General features: G+C 40.8%; 2 protein-coding genes across 6 annotated transcripts in view; one reads left to right on the top strand and one right to left on the bottom strand.

Annotated features, from left to right (window-relative positions):
* LOC125453068 (protein furry homolog) overlaps nucleotides 1–7694 on the top strand; it is a 301124-nt gene extending 293430 nt beyond the window's left edge. For 4 of the 5 annotated variants that reach the window (XM_048532133.2, XM_059646705.1, XM_059646707.1 and 1 more), the window contains 3 exons: nucleotides 2727–2837; nucleotides 3104–3306; nucleotides 5462–7694. In XM_048532133.2, the coding sequence (XP_048388090.1) occupies nucleotides 2727–2837; nucleotides 3104–3306; nucleotides 5462–5711 (564 nt within the window). In that variant the 3' untranslated portion in view covers nucleotides 5712–7694. The remainder of the gene's footprint in view (nucleotides 1–2726; nucleotides 2838–3103; nucleotides 3307–5461) is intronic. The other variant, XM_059646706.1, reaches the window with a different exon arrangement.
* Nucleotides 7695–11002: 3308 nt separating this feature from the next.
* LOC125453571 (zygote arrest protein 1.S-like) lies at nucleotides 11003–14306 on the bottom strand. The gene is made up of 4 exons (XM_048533336.1): nucleotides 13626–14306; nucleotides 13109–13201; nucleotides 11591–11665; nucleotides 11003–11146 (listed from the first exon to the last, which is right to left on the bottom strand). The coding sequence occupies exons 1-4, from the start codon at nucleotides 14304–14306 to the stop codon at nucleotides 11003–11005; spliced, it is 993 nt and encodes a 330-aa protein (XP_048389293.1).
* Nucleotides 14307–22338: the final 8032 nt, after the last annotated feature.

A 22338-nucleotide genomic window follows, 5' to 3' on the forward strand; every position in this document is an offset into this window, starting at 1 on the left:
CTTTGTTAGCCAGGGCTTGGAATATAGGAACAAGGAAATGGAGGCAGCGTGGTGGCTCAGCGGTTAGCACTGCTGTCTCTCAATGCCAGGCACCTGGGTTTGATTCCATCCCCAGGTGACTGTGTGGAGTTTATGCATTCTTCACATGTCTGCATGGATTTCCTCTGGGTGCTCCGGTTTCTTCCCACAGTCCAAAGATGTGCTGGTTAAGTGGATTGGCCATGTTAAATTGCCCATAGTGTCCAGGGATACATAGGGTAGGTGGATTAGCCATGTGGAAACGCAGGTTCACGGGGATAGGGTAGGTGGTGGTTCTGGGTGAGATGCTGTTTGGGGAGTCAGTGTGGACTGGATGGGTCAAATGGCCTGCTTCCACATTATAGGGATTCTATGAGTCTATATCTTGTTTCAACTTTATAAAACATTGGTTAGGCCACACATGAAATATTGTGTGCAGTTCTGCTTGCCACACTACCAGAAGGATATTATTGCACTGGAGAAGGTGCAAAGGAGATTCACCAGGATGTTGTTTGGAATGAAGAGTCTCAGAGAATGGCCAGGCTGGGTTTGTTTGCTGGCTAAGGAATATCTGATCGAAGTTTACAAAATTGAGAGGCATGGATTGTGAGAACCTTCTGCCCATTGCAGATGTATCCAAGACCAGAGGCTATAAGTTTAGGAGGAGGGGTAAGAGGTTTAGAGGAGATATGAGGAAATATTTTTGCCACCGAGTGTTGGGAGAAATATGGAATGTGCTGCCTAAGAGGAGGTGAATGCAAGTACTCTCAATATTTAAGAAGCATTTGGATGAGCACTAAAAAAAGCCAGGATATAGTTGGCTATGGGACAAGTGCAGGTAAATAGAATTAATATAGTTTGTTCGTTAAATGCAGAGACATGGTGGGCCGAAGGGCCTGTTTCAATGCTATTTGACTCTAAGACATGGACTGTTTGCCTTTGTCTATGTTACAAGTATCCTCAACCTATCCAAGAAATTTGTCAAATAAGACTTTGCTTTCATGAATCCGTGTTGGCTCTCTCTAATTTTGCCCGTCTTTTCTAAAAATTCCGTTATCACATTTTAATTATAGATTCTAATGTTTTCTCTACTAATCTCAAACTAACAGATCCATCATTCTCTACTATCCTTCTTCCTTCTTTCCCAAATAGATGTCTTATATTTGCCACCTTTTAGTCAGCAGGAACCCCTCCCAAATCTGAAGCATTACAAGTGATAACCACTAATACATCCACTATCTCTATTGCTGCTTCCTTCAGCAATTTGGGATGAACATCATCTGCTCCAGGATAACTATCAATCTTCAATCCAGCTAATTTTTCAAGTACAACCTCTTTACCAATGTGTTTTAGCTCTTGAGTTAATCAAGTCACCAAGTATTTCTAGGAAATTTCCTGTATTATTCTCTGTGAAGACCAACTCAAAAGGTTGAACCTTAAATGTTTTTTTGCTAATTCCAAGTCACATACAGTTTTCAATAGGGTATTTTGCTATGAGTTCTCTTGCTATATCTTGCCAAATTCGCCTCATAAATCATCTGTCTGGAACTGCAACAATTGTTCATTCTTGTCTGGCACAAAACTAAACTTGAATGGTGGCCCGACCAAGACAAACAAGGGCAATTAGGGACAGTGTTAGATCCAAGGAAGGGGTATGCAAATTGGCAAAAAAAAGCAGCAGACCTGAAAATTAGGAGCAATTTCAATTTCAACAAAGGAGGACAAACCGGTTGATTAGGAAGGGGAAAATCAAGTACTAGGGTGGGCTTGCACGAAACATACAAACTGATTGCAAAAGCTTCTATTGGTATGTGAAAAGTGAAAGATTAGTGAAGACGTATACAGATCCCTTACAGTCTGAAATAAGGGAAAATGTAAAGGGAAACAAAGAGATGACAGATGAATAAAATACATACTTTGGTTCCATCTTCCCAAGCGAAGACACAAATAATGCCCCAAAAATGTTATGGAATACAGTTTCTAGTGAAAGGGCAAAACTGAAAAAAAAAACAGCATTCATGGGAAAATTGTGTGAAGGAAAAGGATAGCACTAAAAGCTGACTAGTCCCCATGGCCTGATAATCTATATCCCAGAGTACTTAATTAAGCAGCCTTAGAAATGGTGAACACAATGGTGATCATCTTTCATGATTCTATAGACAGGAACAGTTCCTATGGATTAAAAGGTTGCAAATGGAATGCTACTGTTTAAAAAGAGAGGGAAAACAGAATTATAGACCAGTTAGCCTAACATCAATAGTGGGGAAAATGCTAGAGTCCATTATGAAAGATTTAATAGCAGAGCACTTGGAAAGCAATGACAGGATCAGATGAAGTCAACATATATTTACAAAAGGGAGTTAAATGTATTTCTTAATGGGATCAAAGGGTATGTGGAGAAAGCAGACACAGTACTCAGTTGGATGATCAGTCATGGTCAGTTGAATGGTTTAACAGGCTTGATGGGCTGAATGACCTTACTCCGTCTCCTATTTTCAATGTTTCTACATACACTGAAAGTAAAAGATGGCTTTTGCATAGATCTATCATTGTACCTAGCAACTTTAATCACTTGTAGATGGTGCATAATTGTTATTTTCATTCTACTTTTTTTGGCACCTAAGTATTTAACAAAATGAAGAAGTGATGTTCCCAACATTATTGATGTTTCTTTTAAATCCTTTATCTGATTTATTTATCCTTCACAGCAGCTTGAGTTGTGTCAAAGACTCTACAAGCTCCACTTTCAGCTTCTGCTGCTCTTCCAGTCCTACTACAAACTAATTGGACAGATCCATGTTGTCAGCTCAATGCCAGAGGTAAAATAAGTTCCTTTATGATCAACATTAATCAGTGTTTTTCCAAAAAACAAGCTTAAAATCAAGCCCTGTTCCATAGCAAGTCATACCTGAGCATAAAGTTCTAATGCTACACAAAACATTTGTTGCTAATGAACCTAAACTTAGAATGAAGTATTTTTCAGTGATGTAAAAATGTTATCACAATGCTAGAATTTGTTATTATGGAAACGTTATGATGAAAAACTGCTCCAAATTGTAACTTGTTGTTAATGTTTGTTTACTAGCTGCTGAATATGTCAAAAGAACTGAATGATTTGAGGGATAACTTGAAGGAAGCTTCAGCTCTAATAGCAGTTGAACCCCTTAAAGATAAACTCAGTTTACATGGCCTCACAAATATCTCCTCTGAAGCTGCAGTTCAGACCATGCTGGAGTGCCTGAAGAACAGGGACCTTACAGCTGCCCTACGGCAAATCAGAGATTGCAGGTTAGACTTTGGATATACGGTCAGTACTTTATAATTACATGCTTATTATATTGTGTTATTCTTGATTTGCTTTGATTAAGCAGGTGGGAGGGTCTTTTAACAAAAGAGAATAGATAGTGGAGCACTAAATGAAGCCTGAGATAGAAATATTAGCCAGGCAACTTGATGTGTTAAAGTGGCAGGCAACCGGAAGTTTGGGATTAGTTCTATGGACAGAACAGAGCTGTTCTTCAAAGCAGTCATCCAGTGTGTATTTTGTGTCCTCAGTGTAGAGACCAAATTGTAAGCAATGATTCAGTGGACCAGTTTGAGCAAAGTGCAGGTAAATTTGATGTTTCACCTAGAAGGGACCTTAGTGAGGAAAGAGGAATGGAATGGGTAGATTTTACACCTTCTGCAGTTGCATAGGAAGATGCTGCGGGGTGAGTGGACCAAAGAAGGTGTCCCAGAAAGAATGATTACTGCAGAAGGCTGACGGGAGCTCAGGGTAAAAGCATCTGGTGGTGGCATCCACTGGAGGTGACAAAAATGGTGGCTATTGAATCATTTAATGTGGATGCTGGTGGGATAATATGTTAGGACCAGGTGGACCCAATGTTGTGCAAAGGAAGAGAGGGAGTAGGGGAGAAATATGGGAGTTGGGTCAGATGCTGTCAAACACAGTGGTGTGGAATGCTCGGTTAAGGAAGAAGGTGGATTTTTTGGAGGTCCCCAGCCCCCTTTGGAGGCTAGCATCATCGGATGAGGTGCAACAGATATTGAGAAACTGGGAGAATGGAATAGAGTCTTTACAGGAAGCAGAGTTTGAAGATGTATAGTCAAGGTAACTGTGGGAGTCCCTGGGTTTGTGGTGGATATTGGTAGCCAGCCTGTCCCCATGAAATGGAAGCAGAGATGTTGAGGTAGGGAAGGGTGGAGTCAGAGATGGACCAGGTGAAGTTGAGAGCGGGGTGGAAATGAGAAGCAAAATTTATTAATTTTTCTAATTCCAGAGGAGAGATGGTAGCAGCACCAATGATGCCATTGATGTATGGAGAAAAAGTCAGGGCAGGGGCCCCAGTATGACTGGAACAAGGAACGTTCCACATATCCCACAAAGAGACAGGCATAACTGGGGCCCATGTGGGTTCCCATAGCCACTTGAAGAAAGTGAGAGGAGTTAAAGGAGAAGTTGTTCAAAGTGAGGACAAGCTCAGTGAAGATGAGGTGGTGGTGGATGGGACAGTGCAGGCCTTCTTTCCAAACAGAAGTGGACACCCCTGAGCCCATCCTCATGGAGATGGACATATAAAGGGATTGCATGTCCATGGTAAAGAGGAGGTGGCTGGAGCCCACAAACTGGAAATTCTGAAACTGATGTAAAACGTCAGAAGAATCAGGTGTAAGTGGGAAATGACTGGATGAGGGGATAATAAACCTCTCTCCTTCAGTGCTAGTTTGATCCCCGGCCAACAGCAGCTCTATGCCACCCAAAAAACATATCATTCCAGATCTGCTCCCAGATATGGCCGCTATGGTCTTCTTTACCAGCTGAGCTGATCTACTTCTGAGACCATATCCCATGGCGCTTGTCAAGGCTGCAGTCCAACATCTAAACACTGGCACAATTCCGGCTCACTGGCTGCTCTGAGCAGAACCCGAATGCCTGCAGCCCATTCTTTTCCCAACTACATGGAGCCAGCTAACAGCTGCACTTAACACAGAGGCACCTGCTCTGATATGCACTCAATCACAAATTGAAGCCTGATCTGATCTGGGTTACCGATCAAAACTTTAACAGAGCTCTGCCCTGATAACTGGGCAGGACAAATATTTCAAACGATGGAACATTCTATGCCTTCAATTTTAGCATCACCAGGCTGTTAGGTTCTGCATCACACACAGATGCAGAGAAAGATGGATGTTATCTCACTGTAAATTACCAATTACTACACCCCAATGAATCTGAATTCTATAACAATTAACTACAAACTGACTGACTGTCCAGCGCCTGTACTTGACCTAACTAGTAATTTTAATCGGATGTTAAGTGTGTGGAAATGAAGTGGAATCTCTGTCCATCTGCTTATTTTATACATTGTTGTTTTTGATTAGTTATGCTAAAATTTCATAATATACTATTTGATACCAAATGTCATACTTAATATTGTTTCAGGACCATATGGCCCAACGACATATTTGGCAGTAATGTGGAGGATGAGGTCCAGACACTTCTTAATATTTACTTCAGACACCAAACTTTGGGACAAACAGGAACATTTGCACTGCTGAGCTCTAATCATGATCTGTCAGAAATCAGTTCGAAGCTGATGGAGCTGAATGGAGAGATTCAGGACATGATTCAGAAGGCCCAGAATTATCGTGTCATCAGTACTTATCTTCCAGACACCAGCACTAGTCTCTGACAGGAGTGTCCTCCTTCCCTTTTGTTTACATCTGGAAATGCTGCAGTGCTGGTCTGACATCCTTCGGTATTTTTTCAATCTTAGAAAAGCTTGACCAGGCTCTTCTTTCATTAGTGACAATTCACAGTTTCACTAAACTGAAGTGGAAAGTTTTAGAAATGTGCAGCAATATCAAAAGATCAAAAGTAAAGTAAGACACCCAATCAGATATGGAAATAACTTATTTTCAAAACATTTATTCTTACTTTGGTTAATATGACATGACTCAAGTTCACATTAACTGAGGATACCAAAGGCTATCACACACACTATTCTTCCTAAAGAATTGTTTTGACAAATATGTAATTTTACATTAAGGTGTCAACGACTGATGCTATTTCCACACAATGGTTGCAAATTGAATGCTATTACTAATAGGTGTGTGATTTGTAGCAACTGGCTTAAGAAATAAATTAATGGCAGGCAACATGAAGCTGTATGCAATGCACTAAGAAAGTGGTTTTGTTGAGCTGAAAGCCTGTGTTTCAACCTTTTTATAAATGCTATAAACTTTATTGTATACCTAGAACAGGAGCATAATTACGTCAATATTTGTTCACACACAGCTGCTATAAAGCACATTTTTGTTAGGAAAAAATGGCACTTAGTTGTTGTCTGAGTGTTTTATTGGGCCATCCAACAGGATTTGTACTGTACATGAAATACCATGAATAGTTCAGATGAGAAATATTTGGGAATCAGCTGCTTTTTCTACTAGATGGAAGCTTTTATGGATTTATTTATAAATAGTTGTTTGGTAGTACAGAACTTGAGTATTGATGAAGAAAAGACATTCTGGCAAAGCTTTTCATCTTGCACTCATCAGGACAATTCACAAAGGTATACCAATTAAAGTTTAAAAAAAAACATTTATAATGCAAGGGACTAGAGTGCTGATTGGTTCATAGAATCCCTACAGTGTGGAAGCAGGCTACTTGGCTCACTAAGTTCACACCTACCCTCTTTAAAAAAGCATCCCACCCCCATACCCTATGTGTGTATTTCTCATGGCTAATCCACCTAGTCCACACATCCTTAGACACTACAGGCAATTTAGCATGGCCAATGATATGCAGATTCTGATTCAGAGAGGTGTTGCTCTGGAGAATGTGCCCACTAATGCTGATTGACAGTTAACTGTCAGGCTTTAAATTTTGAGGCAGTGCTCACATCTTGCATAGTATAAATTTTGGTTTTCCCCTTTAATGCTATCCTTGCAGGTTGTCCTGATTAGTACAAGACAAAGAAGCTTCAATAAAACTTATTTATAAAATAGAAAATGCTGCTTTTAACAGTTTTGCAGATGAGGCTAAGATATTGACAACCTGTTAGTCTATGCCAGCTGATCTGCCAAGCATGCACATTTGTGTAAAACACATTCTACTGAAATATTTTGAAAAATCAGGACTATGCTTTAACTTTTTAAATTAAGCTACATAGCTCCAAATTTATAATGTGGGTTTTGGGGGCTAGGATGAGTCTTATGGTAAGATTCCTTCTTACATTTGAAGGACATGTTCAGAAGCTATGTAATTTCTTTTGTTTTGCATGTAAAAATGTCTTGCACAGTTAATAGCATCTTTCAAATTCTCCATATAACTAACTTATTTAATTGTAAAAAAAACTTAGCTGTTGAAGTACTTTAGATTTGTTTTTTCTGTAAATTCATGGACTGTATGTACAACTGCAATATCATTGACCATGTTCAGTGACGTAATTCATTGTGAAAAGGTGAACTTTTATTTGATGCTTTCCATTACACTATTCAATAGATTCGTCAAAACCATCAGTAACATGTGGCAGGTTAGGAATTTAGCTGCTTTTCTATTATATATCTTTATTGAAACTCAGCTTCCTGATTCAGATAGGAAGTCCAAATGGTACACATTCTTTGAGCTGTAATTGGGGGAAAATTAGGATGCATTTATCCCAATCTGAACAATATCCCATTAAACTTTGCATTATAAAATAGTCTGACAATAGTTGTGTTTTCAATTTGCCTTTCTCAAACTCTTGTTCATAAAAGCACAACAAACATTACACATTTCAAAGTAGGAAGCAGATAAAAAAAGTAGAAAATAACTCCTGAAACAAGCTGCTCAATTAACAAAGTCATATCAGTCAAATTGTCTTTTTCAGTGGGAGTCAGACGGCAGCCACAATCCTATGCTGTTGGGATAAAAGAAAATCACCTAATGGTCCAAATAAGCGCGGGTCGAAAACTTGGTAAAAGCAACAAAACTGCAGTTCAGCTAGGCATGAGGATAAGCTCAACTTGATGCATCCATAAATTCTGAAGTCTCCCCAGTGAGGATGCCATTGCTTGGAGCAAGCTGCAATCATACCCAAGGAGTCCTTCAACAATCCAGCATCTGTAGTTGTCTAAAGTCATGCAGAATGCCTGGAGCTCACTTCGTAGGTGACTAGAGGGCAGGAACCAGAATGGAATGTTCTAGTCACCCTGACTATAGCCCTCCAGCTACTGCTTGACTGGCTGTTTGTTACAAACTGGTAAGTTTGCTAAGCAATAGCACTGCTGAGAGTTTGCTACCAGACAGTAGGGTGTCAAATCAATCCATGTTCATCTACAACCAGCTGTACTCAAAAGTGCTATTGAATTCAGAAGTAGTTGAAAGAGCAATGGTAAATTTAAAAACGGCAAAGTCTAATGGTTTTGGGGAAAAAGTGATAGATCAATGATCTGATACAGTTAAACAGGTTTGGGTCTAATAGCCACTAAATGTGGTTACTAGGTGTCCAAAAGGAAGTATTTCAGGTTGCTAGACTTAAATGGGGGTTGGCGGGGGGTGGGGAAAGGTGGAGGAGGAAGGAATGTGGCACTAATGATCAAGATCAAAAGGATATTATTAGATGAATCAAGAATGTAGTCTCAGTTCACATGGACCTTCATGCAGAAAACCACGCAGGCATCATGACAATTCACTACTGTGAAAAGTGAAAGTTAGAATATATGACAATGCAGCAATTGTGGGGAAAACTTCAATCTTAATCTAGGTTTTAAAAAGTTGGGTGAGGTGCTCATACCAGTGGTGCTTAAATTGTGTATAGGGGCCAATTAGGAATACCTGTATGGTGAATTAGTCAATCTCAAAAGAATCTCCTTTGAGAAAGTGCTGAGGATCTAGCATTGAAAATGCTAGATTAAATCTTAACTTTTAACAGAAAAATCAAGATGGGGAGGAGTGGAGGAGTTTTGGAATTTAAATTAGAGGCATGAGAATATTAGCTATTGTAGATACATTTATCAGTTCCAAACTGCATTGGAACAAACTTGTACAACTATTGCTGTAAAGTAGTAGCATTGGAGTCAAGGAAAATGTTAAAATGTACACCACTAACCAGGACAGAGGAAACAATACTGTGGATTTATGGTTGGCCTTTTGACAAAGGAATGCAAGTGATTCATTTTCATTGTAGCAAGTGAATCGTTGGCATGGTGCAAGGCTCACTGCTCAGGTCTGAGTAGATGAGGCTGAGGCAAAGCTCAGTTTATTTACTGATGTGAGCAAGCTATGCAGTCTTAACTCAGTGGGTGAGGTAGTTGGACAAGGATCATGGGGTCAAGTTCAAAATTTTCCACTTTTGTCATAAGTGAAAAGTGTACATTTAAGGCTCTAATGAATGAGGTATTTGTGCACTGTTTGCTACCTAGTTCCATTTTAAAGTTTTAGGAAAGCAAGTTGTTTTCTTCCTTCTCTTTTTTTCCACCCCCCCCCCCCCGTTTAGTAGCCAAGTTTGGCTAAGCATCTATAATCTTAAACCAAAAAAAGTAAAGATTAAAGGGTTCAATAAGTAACTTGCTTGGCCATAGGGAATTTAATGCACACACTTTTGAGTGTGGCACTGGACTCCACTGTAGAAGGGAAGGTTCTACAGTATGGTCATCCCTTGAAATCCTGAAATCCCACCATCCTGAAAATAATCTACCCCATATTTGGAAGGAATGTTTCTGACCCAACCCCCCACCAAGTTGAAGTGGGGTTTTGGGGGGTGGTGTGGGTGTGGGTGGTGAGCTGGTGGTGAAAACATTTTCTTGTAGGCAGATACTCTGACCATGTGAATTTCAGGTGTCCCTCATTCTTCCAGCAAAGAATGGTCACTATGCCAAATCCTAAGTGCTGTGTTGTGCATTGGTTGTTTGAGCCAGAACTCACTGCAGCTTTACAGTTTTGACTGCAAGGCCCTTTTTTTTTGAGTGATCAGCATGCTTTCAAATGCAAATTCTTGGGCATTGAGGAAATACCAGAGTCATGGATTTTATTAAAATGACAGCCTCTTGCAAGACTATTGCAAATTAGTGGTATTACAGATGCTGGAGAATCCAAGATGACAGTGTAGAGCTGGATGAACACATCAGGCCCAGCAGCATGTCAGGAGATACTGCTGTGTTCATCCAGCTCCACACTTGGTGGTATCTGCTGCTTATGACCAATTAGCCATGCAAGAACTAAAGCTACACTGCCAACAACAAAGCAGAACTCATTTGCAACTTAGACTACGAGTGTAAGTAGTTTTTTTTACATCCAAGAGTAAAAAAGCTGTTGTGAATACCAGCTACCCACAAAAACATGGAAGCTCCTTTCTTGGCAGGATTTTGTAACTTAAGATCTGAAGTATAAGCCACAGGGGACATTTTGGCTACAGTGCAACATGTTTCCCCCAACTACAATGAGGGAAAGGCAAAAAAACCTATGGAAGCATAAGGGACACTGGTTGAGGTTTGATGCTCTGGACCCTAAGATTTTAGGGCACACAGTCCCACCCATTGAAATAAAAACAACTTGTTCCTCATTACTAGAATCTCCAGGAGCCTTAATCTAGAGGAAGACTTTAAAAGGTGAAAGAGAGTAAGTTTTCAGGACAGCTGAAGACAAATTGAAATTTTAAATGTAGTACTAAACATGATCTTTTGTTTTAAGGAATTAGGATCCTCATGCACAATTCTCTTGCTAGAATAGCCCAATTTTGAATTAGCAACCTATCCTATTCAAATAGGCTGCCTAAGATGACCAAAATCACATTCCTATTCATGTAGAAGAAATGATCATTGGATCAAGCTATTGAATTTCTATAAATGCTTCCTCAATTCAAATCAGAGCTCATACTACAAAGTGCTTTAATAATTTAATTCATATTGCACAATTATGTTACAATTATGCTCCATAGGAATACAAAAATCCATTATTCATGCAAGGTCAATACTACATTAACTGCAAGCTACATGCCATATTTCAGACAATATATTTGAAACTAAATGTATTGTCACAGGATATTCTCTTGCCTCGACAACGGCCACACAACTCTTGGCGGTGGGGTCTCTTTGGGTCGATGTGACGCTTCTTCTGGGCACAAGTGCAGCGGGTTTTGAAGCAAGTCTGAATATAGAAACAAAATTGGTATTACTACAGTAACTTTAATTCATTTCTCATCTGATTCTAGTTAATTGTTCTTCTAGAGAAATTTCAATTGTAAACCTTGAACTGGAGTGGAATCTGTTGGTGTTTAAAGTTTTAAGTGAAATGGTTTTATGGACCCAAATTGCAGCCCCTTAAAATATTGCAAGGGTGGATAGAAGCACTCTTGCCCAGCTTGCAGGTTGTAACCATTCATCTAGAGTTATTTTGGGTAATTAAACTGCCTGAATTACCCTTCAACTGACAGTATTAGACAATTTAGTTAATCTTAGAGTGCAGAGTAGACTGCTGTCAACTATTACATCGAGATGATTGAAATAACCTGTGCCAAAAGCCTTAAATTTAACTTCTGAAAGCCTGCTCAAAGCCTTGTGCTTTTGAAGTGAAGCAAATTAAACACATTACCTGGCACAGAATAGCTTCCACCCTGTAGGGATTGTACCCCTTATCACACTTGCGACAAAATTGCTTGAAGTAAACCTGAAACATTAAGAGTGTATTAGCAACTTTATCACTGCCCCTTACTGGAGGAAAGGATCTAAGTTTACACAATCAATTTTAAGTCAGTCATTTTTCTGGTGTTAGGTCATTCACATCAACTACCAAAATATGGCAGCTAGGCTGAGTTCTAAAGTAACTTGTTTTAAGAAAAACAAACCTGAGCATTAACCAAGACTTGCACTAGTTACTTAGTAGCTCAAATCAACCCATCAGTTTTGATCTGAAGGCCACTCAAAAAGGCCCACCTGTTGCTAAACAAGCAAAAACCAAAGGCTTTCCATTATTATGGAGCCACAATTTGTGGTGATGTGGGCATTACTGACTACACCAACATGCTGTGGTTCCAGAGTAAGAGCTTACTAGGCTGAGATGGTAGATACTGGGCAGAGGTGGGGAAACCAAATGGACTTGTGGCAGTTGCTGTTAACCTAGCTTCTCAATTCAACATTCAGTTATGGCAAGATTCAAATCCACATTCCCAGAACATGAGATCTAGATTACTAGTCCAGTGATGTGGACACTGCCACTGTCCACCCAACCCCCAGAAGATTGGGGTGGGGGGGGGGGGTCATCTAGCAGTGGTGTAGACCATAACATTTACAAAAAGTTTTGTTGAAGGAACCAAAGCAGCCCCACAAGGTTGTTTGTGCTGCTACATTTGCTGGTTGGGAATTCATCCATCCTTCCTCCCCCTCCATTTGAAGGCATTTTGTTCTGCTAACAGGGTAAGTATGAAGAACAAAACATTTTGTAGGAACTCAGATCTGGTAACATCTGGAGAAACAGAACATGAGTGGGTTGGGGGGGGGGTAGTTGTGAAAGCTTCAATTCCATTGAATTTAGATTGGGAGTGATCCAATTCTCTTTAAAAGAAATGTAGTCAATTTAGTATTGAAGTACTATTGAAAGAATATGGCGGTAGTAATGTCAAATTTTAATTAAAGGTTAATATTGACAATTGACATTTAAGGACAAAAAATATGGAGCCAAGGCAAAGAAGGCGTCTAATTAAAAAGTAGGTGGTCAGCCATGATTGACAGACGAAGACCTTTGCTCCTAATAGTTACATTTCAGAATTAGAGATAATGGGAACTGCAGATGCTGGAGAATCCGCGATAACAAGGTGTGCAGCTAGATGAACACAGCAGGCCAAGCAGCACCTTAGGAGCACGAGGTCCACAGTTATGTCTACATTTCAGATTTTAAGTTAGGTGATTAGATTTGTCAAATCGAAAGTCAGGCATTGGATGGATACAGCGCACAAAGGCGTTGTGCCCAGACTCTGGTTTAGCTTCTTGTTACAGTGAACCCCACTGCAATAAATTCCATCGACTGACTGCAGAGTATTTACTTCGCCCGCCCTCAAAATGCATTCAAGTGTGTTCAATTACTTCTACATAAAAGCGCCAGCGTTAAACTTACCTTGTTGGTTCCAGAAATGCACCAAACATAAGCACTTTCCCATCGGATATTGCAGTCTTTGCAGTGATAGTACCCATATTTCTGTTCCAGAAACTGGAAAATGGAATTAAGTTTAGAAATCAGATTAATAGAGTGGGTAATCAGTTTAATTAATGAGCAAGGTATCAGCTTTTGTGTTAGTTTAGTTTCAGATCAAACAGATTCAACCAATTCACGGCGAATCGACTTCATACCTAGAGCTTCCTCCTGCGCATCCCACCCCACACAAGTTGAATGCCTGAATAGCAAGTGAAGCGTTATACAAAGATGATCATACTTGCAGCCTGTTATTGTCAGTGTTGTAGTAGTTAAATATTCGTTTGCTTCGGTCAAGCCGAAAGTTGAGCAAACGCGCACACTTTCGCGATTCTTCATGTTTCCCCACAGAAGTGGGCTGCATTAGGTTCACACGCGAATACCATTCTCCAAGTGGACACAGTTTGTCACATTAGCGTTGTCAGATTATGTTTTTAATTACCTGAAATCTGAACTTCTGGCTACCTTCGCCCGACTTTGTTTCCTGCTTGTTCTCTTGCTCAGATTTGTCTCGGTCTTCTTCCTTTAGCTCAGCTTTGTCCAGGTTTGCCCGCTCAGAAAGGGGGGCTCCCGCTTGTTCCTGTTGTTGAGTTGCATCATTCTCCCAGTCTTCCAGGAGACTCTTGTCTTCCTCGGTGTTCCCCTGGCCTTCGGCTTTCTCCCCCAGGCCCCGATCAAGTGCCAGCGAATAGGTGGCAATTGGCCGGGAGAACCGCACAACAGTCGGAGAACGTGATGAGACTCCATCAGACTCCGGGTCACTGTCGGGCTCTGCGGCTCCTCCAGGGGACGGTGAGCGGCTCCTCGCCGCTGCTCCTTCAGAAGCAGCTCGCCGCTTCTGGCGATTTAATGTCCTGGGCCCTAAGGAACACTGCACAGAGGCATCTACTTTCGGGTTCACTTGGACCCCGATCTCTTTGGTATTTGCTTTTCTCAGGCGCGGGGTCAAGTTAGGGTTCACTTGGGAGAGAATCGCTCTCAGCTGTGCCCTCTTGTAGTTATCCAAATATTCAACCGCGTCTACTGTCCCATGTGAGTAACTCTTCCGACTCCAATTCGGCTGCCTTGATTTCGTGTTGTTGTAAGTAAACGTGTTTAGGGGTGAATACACAAACCCCTCCATTCCTAAGATCAATGTTCATAGATGGAACGAAACGCAAGATGTCTTTTTATGTAGGATCAATTTAGGTTCCCACCCCCCAATTGGTATTAATCACTACAAACCAGTTGAAAAATTGATTTCTTAATTGATGCAATTGCCTGCATTAGATCGATTAACAAAGGTGAGTCAAATTAGAGTGCATATCTTCTAATTTCATGCGGATTGAGAGGCAAGGTAGCCATCCCAATTGTTGTGAAATATCTGGTCACACTAAATGCAGAAAGGCCCATCACCCAAAATCACACGCATTTCAGTTACTTTATTCTGTCTGTGAGATCTGGTATGTAAGCTAAATTCTGCATATCCCGGATTACTCCAGTGACCACATTTATTAACAAGTACTCACCAATACATGAGTGTATCAGTTAGGAGCAGGAGAAGGCCGTTTTTCTTCCCTGAAACCTGCTCCATCAATTAATAAGAAGATCAGGGCGATAAAATCATTGCTGGGAGCATCCTGAGAGTCTACTTTGAAATAATTTCGGATCCCATCAAAGCCATGATTATCTGTTTTCCTCTTATATTGTTCTACCCTGCTGCAGGTAACTAACGTCTTCCATTTTCATCCCTTAATTTGGGAATCTCTAAATTTACTTACTAATGTTTGATTTCGGAGCAGGAGTAGACTCTGAGCCTTCAAATCTGCTCAAATATACCCAACAATCATTGCTTTTCTGATTACTCCACATGCTGCTTACCAAAAATAAACTTATAAGCCTGTGCTTCTCGAGACTTTATCGACCTGCGTCTTAAAAATACTCAAAGACTCTGAAGAAGAATTCCAAAGACAAAGCAGGCTGAGGGGTGACCTTATAGAAGTTTGTAAAATCATGAGGGGCATGGATAGGGTGAATAGCCAGGGTCATTTCCCCATGTTAGGGGAGTCCAAAATGAAAGAACATTGGTTTAGGGTAAGCGGGAAAGATTTAAAAGGGACTGAAAGAAGTACTTTTTTCACGCAGAAGGTGGTGTATCTATGGAATGAGCTGCCAGAGGAAGTGGTGGAGACTGGTACAATTGCAACATTTAATATACGTCTGGATGGGTACATGAATAGGTAGGGTTTAGAACAATATGGGCTAAATGCTGGCAAATAGGACTAGATTAATTTAGAATATCTTTTTGGCGTGGAGAAGTTGTGCTGAAGAGTTTGTTCCATGCAGTACAGCTCTATGACAACCCTGTGAGAAAAAACATACAGCTTCTCTTTGTCCTAAATAGACACACGTTAAACAGTAATCCACAGTTGTGGATTTTCCCACATGAGCTGCACATTCGCTCTGTCAAGCCCAGTGAGTACAGGCCTCACCTTTCCAACCTTTCTCCATAAAACTACCCAAACAGTTTTCCCTCTAATTTTCTTCTTGGCTGCACAAGTCTCCAAGGTCTGTGCATGACAGTGAGTTCTGCAATCGGAAATCAATGCTACAATAAACATACAATACTGATGATCATGCGTGGAATCATACAGTGGCCACACACACACATCACCCCATTTAGAGGGGATATTGTTTCTGGGGGTTAGACTCGTAAACTTTGTCTGAACTGATTCCAATACATTCACACTCTTCCTAAAACAAGAAGACAAATACTGCAGGCTACTTCAGATGCAGTCCCACCAATTCACTGTATATCTGAAGCATAACCTCCTCCTTTTGTACTAAATTCCCTTTGCAATAAACCCAACTTATTAGCTGCCTTGCTGTACCTGCAAACCATCCATTTGCACTTCAACTACTAGGATTCTGGTCGTCAGGTTGTTGTGGAACCATGGTAGTGTTCCTATCTCTGAGCCAGGAGGTCTAGGTTCAAGTCCCATCTGCTCCAGAGGTGTGTAATGAACAGGCCTCTGAACAGGTTGATAAGAAAATATGTGTACTGGGACTCTGAGATCCTCTGCACCTCAGTGCTGTGCAATCTTGCACCATTTAGATAGCATCCTTTTTTTATTCTTACTGCAAAAATGGGCAGCTTCACATTTCCTCACATTATTCTATGTTTGGTGAACTAATTAAGTAACCTATCTATATTATTTTGTGGCCCCCTTATTTCCCCTTCCTATTTATCTTTGTGATGTCAACACATTTAACACCCATAACTTCAGTGTCTTTACCAAGTCGTTGTCAAAAGTTGAGGCCCTGATCCCTGTGGTGCACAACTTATAACTTGCCTGTCAGAAGACACATTAATGCTTACTTTTTCATTCCTGTTAGTTAGCCAATCTTCTATTCACAACAATATCTTAACCCTACATTATTAATTTTTGAAATTAATTATTCATTGGAAGTGGATGATACTGTCTAGGCTAGAATTTATTGCCCATTCCTAGTTGCCCAGGCAGTAATTAAGAGCCACCAACATGTCATGGATCCAGAGTCACACGATAGCAATACTCGATAAGGATGGCAGCTTTCCTTCCCTAAAAGGAATTAGTGAATTAGATGAGTTTTATGATAATTGACAGTGGTTACATGGTAATCTAGCTTTTTATAATTACAAATTATTACCAATTCAAATTTTATAATTTGCCATGATGAGTTTTAAGCTGATGTCTCTGGTCTGTTAGCCTGTGGTTTTGGATTACTTGTCTAGTGACAATACCACTAAAGCACAAATCCCTCATCTTTCATGAACCACTTTAGCAAATACCTTCTAGAACATAGCAAAGTACAGACCCTTAAGCCCACGATGTTGTGCCAACCTATTATCCTACTCTAAGATCAAACTACCCTGCATATCCTACATTTTACTATCATCCATGTGCCTATCGATGAGTTGCTTAAAGGTCCTTAATGTAATTAAGTACAGTAGTTCCACGCTTTTGAACACAGCATTTGTACTTTAAAGGACTGAAAGGAATCAGTTAAACCAATTTTCATTTGTTAAAACTATGATGACATTCCCTGATTACTATTAGATATTCCTATCTTGTTGCACAACACCAGCTCCAGCATAGTCTGCTCCCAATCCTATGAATGCATCACATAGGATGCCTGTGCCCATCTGATTTTTCCAATCAATATGTAGATGAAAATCCTCAATGATTATTGCTATATGTTTCTGTCAAGCTGCTATTATTTCTTCCTTTAAACTCCACCGAACCATGTGTTTCCTGGTAGTGGGCTGTACAGCACTCCACAAGTGATTTCTGCTTTTTTCATTTCTCATTTCTACCCCAACCCCTTCCATATCCTGAGATAATGGGAACTGCAGATGCTGGAGAATCCAAGATAACAAAGTATGGAGCTGGATGAACACAGCAGGCCAAGCAGCATCTCAGAAGCACTAAAGCTGACGTTTTGGGCCGAGACCTCTCTGATGAAGGGTCTAGGCCCGAAACGTCAGCTTTTGTGCTCCTGAGATGCTGCTTGGCCTGCTGTATTCATCCAGCTCCACACTTTGTTATCCTTTCCATATCCTGCTTTCCTTTTCTATTATGTGAACTAGTTAACAGAGCTACTCCCTACTTTTTCCTCACTTCTTACTCTTCAAAAAGGTCTCAATCCGCACCTTCCTGCTTCATTGGTTGCAAGCAGCTTTTGGATGCCTGAAAAGCAAAACATGTGCTCCATGACGTAATGCAGGACTGCATGACAATAAACAGCTGTAGCAGTGTGCTAAAGACAGAGCTAAATAATCCCACAACTGATGGATCATACCAAAGCTCTGGAATTTTGGCATAAACAATTGTGAATGATGATCGACAATCAAACAATTAACAGTGAAAGTGAGACTATGAATATTCCCATTCTCAATGTTGACCAAATCCAACATGTCAGTGTGAAAAATCTGAAGCATGTTAAACCATCTTCAACTGGAAGTGCCAAGTGGATGATGATTTATTTTGGCTGTCTCTCAAATCCTACCATCATTGATGCCAATTTGATTTACTCCACATGATATCAATAAATAGCTAATGGCACCAGACGTAGCAATGGCATTGGGCCTGACGACATCCCTGCTGTATTACTGAAGACTGGTTCTCCAAAACTAACTAAATCTTTAGCTACGGCTGTTCTAGTACTGATACAAAATTTGAGCTGACATTGCACAGATATGTCCTGCCCCCAAAAAGCAGGACAAATCATGTCAATTACCATCCACTCATTCTGTTCTCATACTTTAGCAAACTAGTTGAAGCTGGTGTTGACAGTACTTTCAAATGGCACATATTCAGCATCAACCTGGTTATTGATGATCATTTTGGGAACCAAGGCTATTCAGCTCCAGACCTCATTGAAGTCTGGATCCAAACATGGTAGAAGAGCTGACTGTCAAATATGATGTCCGTTTATTTAATTAACTTACTTAATTGAAACATATAAAATAATCAGAAGGTTAGATAGGGTGGATAGGGAGATCCTTTTTCCTAGGATGGTGATGGCGAGCACAAGGGGGCATAGCTTTAAATTGAGGGGTGAAAGATATAGGACAGATGTCAGAGGTAGTTTCTTTACTCAGAGAGTAAATAGGGAATGGAACGCTTTGCCTGCAACGGTAGTAGATTCGCCAACTTTAGGTACATTTAAGTCGTCATTGGATAAGCACATGGACGTACATGGAATAGTGTAGGTTAGATGGGCTTCAGATCGGTATGACAGGTCGGCACAATATCGAGGGCCGAAGGGCCTGTACTGTGCTGTAATGTTCTATGTTCTATGTTTGGTTTCCTTTGAGATCAGTTCAGCAAGCATTTGTCTGAATGTGGGACCAATGTGCCCTGACAAAACTGAAGACAACAGGAATAGCTGGAAAACAACTTACTAGCAAATGAGTCTTAACACAAAGGTCAGAAATCACACGGCACCAGGTTATGGTCCAACAGTTTATTTGAAAACACAAGCTTTCAAAGCCTTACTCCTTCTTCATGTGTTAGCGACAGAGGTAGTATCAGACACAGGATTTATGAGTAAAAGATAAATGGATCACACCACTGATGAAGATGTACTAAACAAACCTAAGATGTTGTTAAATACTTAAATCATGTAGAAGGTTTTAATTGGTTAATATGTATATGTAAATCCTCTAGTTCCTTTGAACTCACTGTCCTGAGAGAACTACAGGTTTTATCAGTGTAAAGCAGAAGTGACATTTTAGGTCAGACAATGCATGTTAGGTGTGAGGCCTTGTTTAGAATCTGTTTGTGTTTTGATTTGGAGACAGACTGGTTTTATTTCTAAAGTAGGAATTTATAAAATACCACATTGACTGATTGTTTATAAATTCTGTGTTTTTTTGAACAAGGTAAAACGTATGTGCAAATACAAATTCACCCAATAGATTCACGTGTGTGTGTGTTTGAGAGAGAGAGAGAGAGTGTGGCGAGAAAGACAGAGAAAGAGTGTGTGTGGAAGAGAGAAGGTGTATTTGTGTGTGTGTGTACACGCACATATGCTTTGAGAGACAGTGTGTGTATGAGAAAGGATCTGTGAGAGTGAGTGTGTGTGAGTGAGAGAAAGTGTGAGAGTGTATGTGTATGTATGTAAGAGAGAGACAGTGTGTCTCTGTGTGTGTATGTGAGAGTGTGTGTGTGAGAGGGTATAGTGTGGTGGGGTCATCTGTATTGCGACATGAACCCGAGATCCCAGTTGAGGCTGTCCTCATGGGTACAGAACTTGGCTATCAGCCTCTGCATTGTTGTGTATCCCAAAGTCCACCTCAGAGGACGTGTACCCGAAGTTCCAAGGCTAAATGACCTTGATCGCTTAAGTGTTCCCCCACTGGGAGGGAACATCCCTGTCTGGCAATTGTTGCCCGGTGTCCATTCATCCGTTGTTGTAGCATCTGCACGGTCTCACCAATGTATCAAGCCTTGGGGCATCCTTACCTGCAGCGTATCAAATAGACAACATTGGCCAAATCACATGACCAAATCACATGAGTATCTGCCATGCATGTGGCGGGTGGTGTTCCCCGCTGTGATGGTAGTGTCCATGTTGAAGACCTGACATGTCTTGCAGAGGTTGCCAAGACAGGGTTGAATGATGCTGCGGTTGATGTTGTCCTGAAGGCTGGCTAGTTTGCTGCAAACAGTAATCTGTTGAATGTTTAGCAGTTGTTTGAAGGACAGAAGAACATGGTTTGAACATGTGGGGAAGATCTTAGTGAGGTACTCATCATCATCGATAATGTGTTGAAGGCTGCAGAGAATATGGTGTAGTTTCTCTGCTCCTGGGAAGTACTGGCCGATTAAGGGTACTCTATGGTCGTGTCCCATGTCTGTCTTCTGAGGAGGTCATTATGGTTTTTCACTATAGCACGTCAGAACTGGCGGTCGATGAGTTGAGCATCACATCCTGCAATCGCCACATTGTCACCAAATCAGCAGATAAAGGGGCCATTGTCGTACAGAATAGAACGTACTTCTGGAATGAAGTGTACTGACGGCTGAACAACCAATGAACACACCAATCAACTGAACAGACTGGTCAAGACTTTTGATCCAGTCCATCAGAGTCCCCTGTGCACTCTCATCCCATATACATCCCATGTGGGAGATTTCTACTGCCTTCCAAAGATACACAAAGCTGACATACCTGGATGTCCGATTATATCAGGCAATGGGATCCTGTGTGAGAACCTCTCTGGCTATGTTGAGGAAATCTTGAAACCCATAGCACAGGGAACCCCCAGCTTCTGTCGCAACACTACAGATTTCTTACAGAAACTCAGCACCCACGGACCAGTTGAACCAGGAACATTCCTCATCACAATGGATGTTTCCACACTCTACACCAGCATCCCCAATGACAACAGCATCGCCACAACAGCCTCAGTACTCAATACCAACAACTGCCAATTTCCAGCTGCCACTGTACAACTCATCTGCTTCATTCTTGACCACAATGCCTTCACCTTCGACAGCCAGTTCTTCAACCAGACACACAGAACAGCCAATGGGAACCGGATCTGCTCCCTATTATGCCAACATTTTCATACGCAAGTTCGAACAAGACTTTTTTGCTGCACAGAACCTCTGACTGACATTATACACCAGACACATTGATGACATTTTCTTCCTTTGGTCTCATGGCAAGAGGAATCACTGAAACAACTATATAGTGATATCACCAAATTTCATCCCACCATCAGACTTACCATGGACTACTCTTCAGAATTAGTCTCATTCTTAGACACATGCATCTCCATCAAGGATGAACACCTCAGCACCTCATTCTACTGCAAGCCCATGGATAACCTCATGGTGCTGCATTTCTCTAGCCTCCCTGTCCAACATATTAAGACAGCCATCCCCAACGTATACACAGGATCTGTTTGGATGAGGAGGAAAAAGACAGGCACCTGAAGGTATTGAAAGATACCTTCATTGGAACAGGATATGATGCTCAACTCATCGATTGCCAATTCAGACATGTCACAGCCAAAAAATGTAATGACGTCTTCAGAAGACAGACATGGGATACGTCCAATAGGGTACCCTTTATCGTCCGGTACTTCCTGGAAGCAGAGAAACTATGCCATGTTTTGTAGCCTTCAACACATTATCGATGACAATGAGCACCTCGCCAAGATCCTCCCCACACCTCAACTTCTCGTCTTCAAACAACGGTCAAACCTTAAACGGACCATTGTTAAAGCAAACTACCCATTTTCAAAATTTATCTTTTCCCTGTCACAATGGGAGATGGTTAGTTCAGTTGGTTAAATAAGTTGTGTGAAGTATAAAACAATTCGAGCACGTGTTCAATTCCTGTTTCAGCTGGAACAGACTTGGACCTGTCTCTTTGCCTTCCTCCTGAGAGTTGAAGGCAATGGTAAGCCACCAGTTAGCAAAATAAAATGAAATATAGACAGTAATGAAGCAAGGAACTGCCTTAAGGCAGTGCATCAATAGAATATAATTTACTTTCTCACAAGGATATTATAGAGACATGGGAACAATTTATTGCACACCCAAAATATTCCTTTTATGTTCTTATGTATTAAATAATAAAACTGTGCAGTTGCTCGAAATAAAAAAAAGCCAGACTCA

The sequence above is a fragment of the Stegostoma tigrinum genome, chromosome 6 (genome assembly GCF_030684315.1).
Source record: "Stegostoma tigrinum isolate sSteTig4 chromosome 6, sSteTig4.hap1, whole genome shotgun sequence".
NCBI classification, from domain to species: Eukaryota; Metazoa; Chordata; class Chondrichthyes; order Orectolobiformes; family Stegostomatidae; genus Stegostoma; species Stegostoma tigrinum.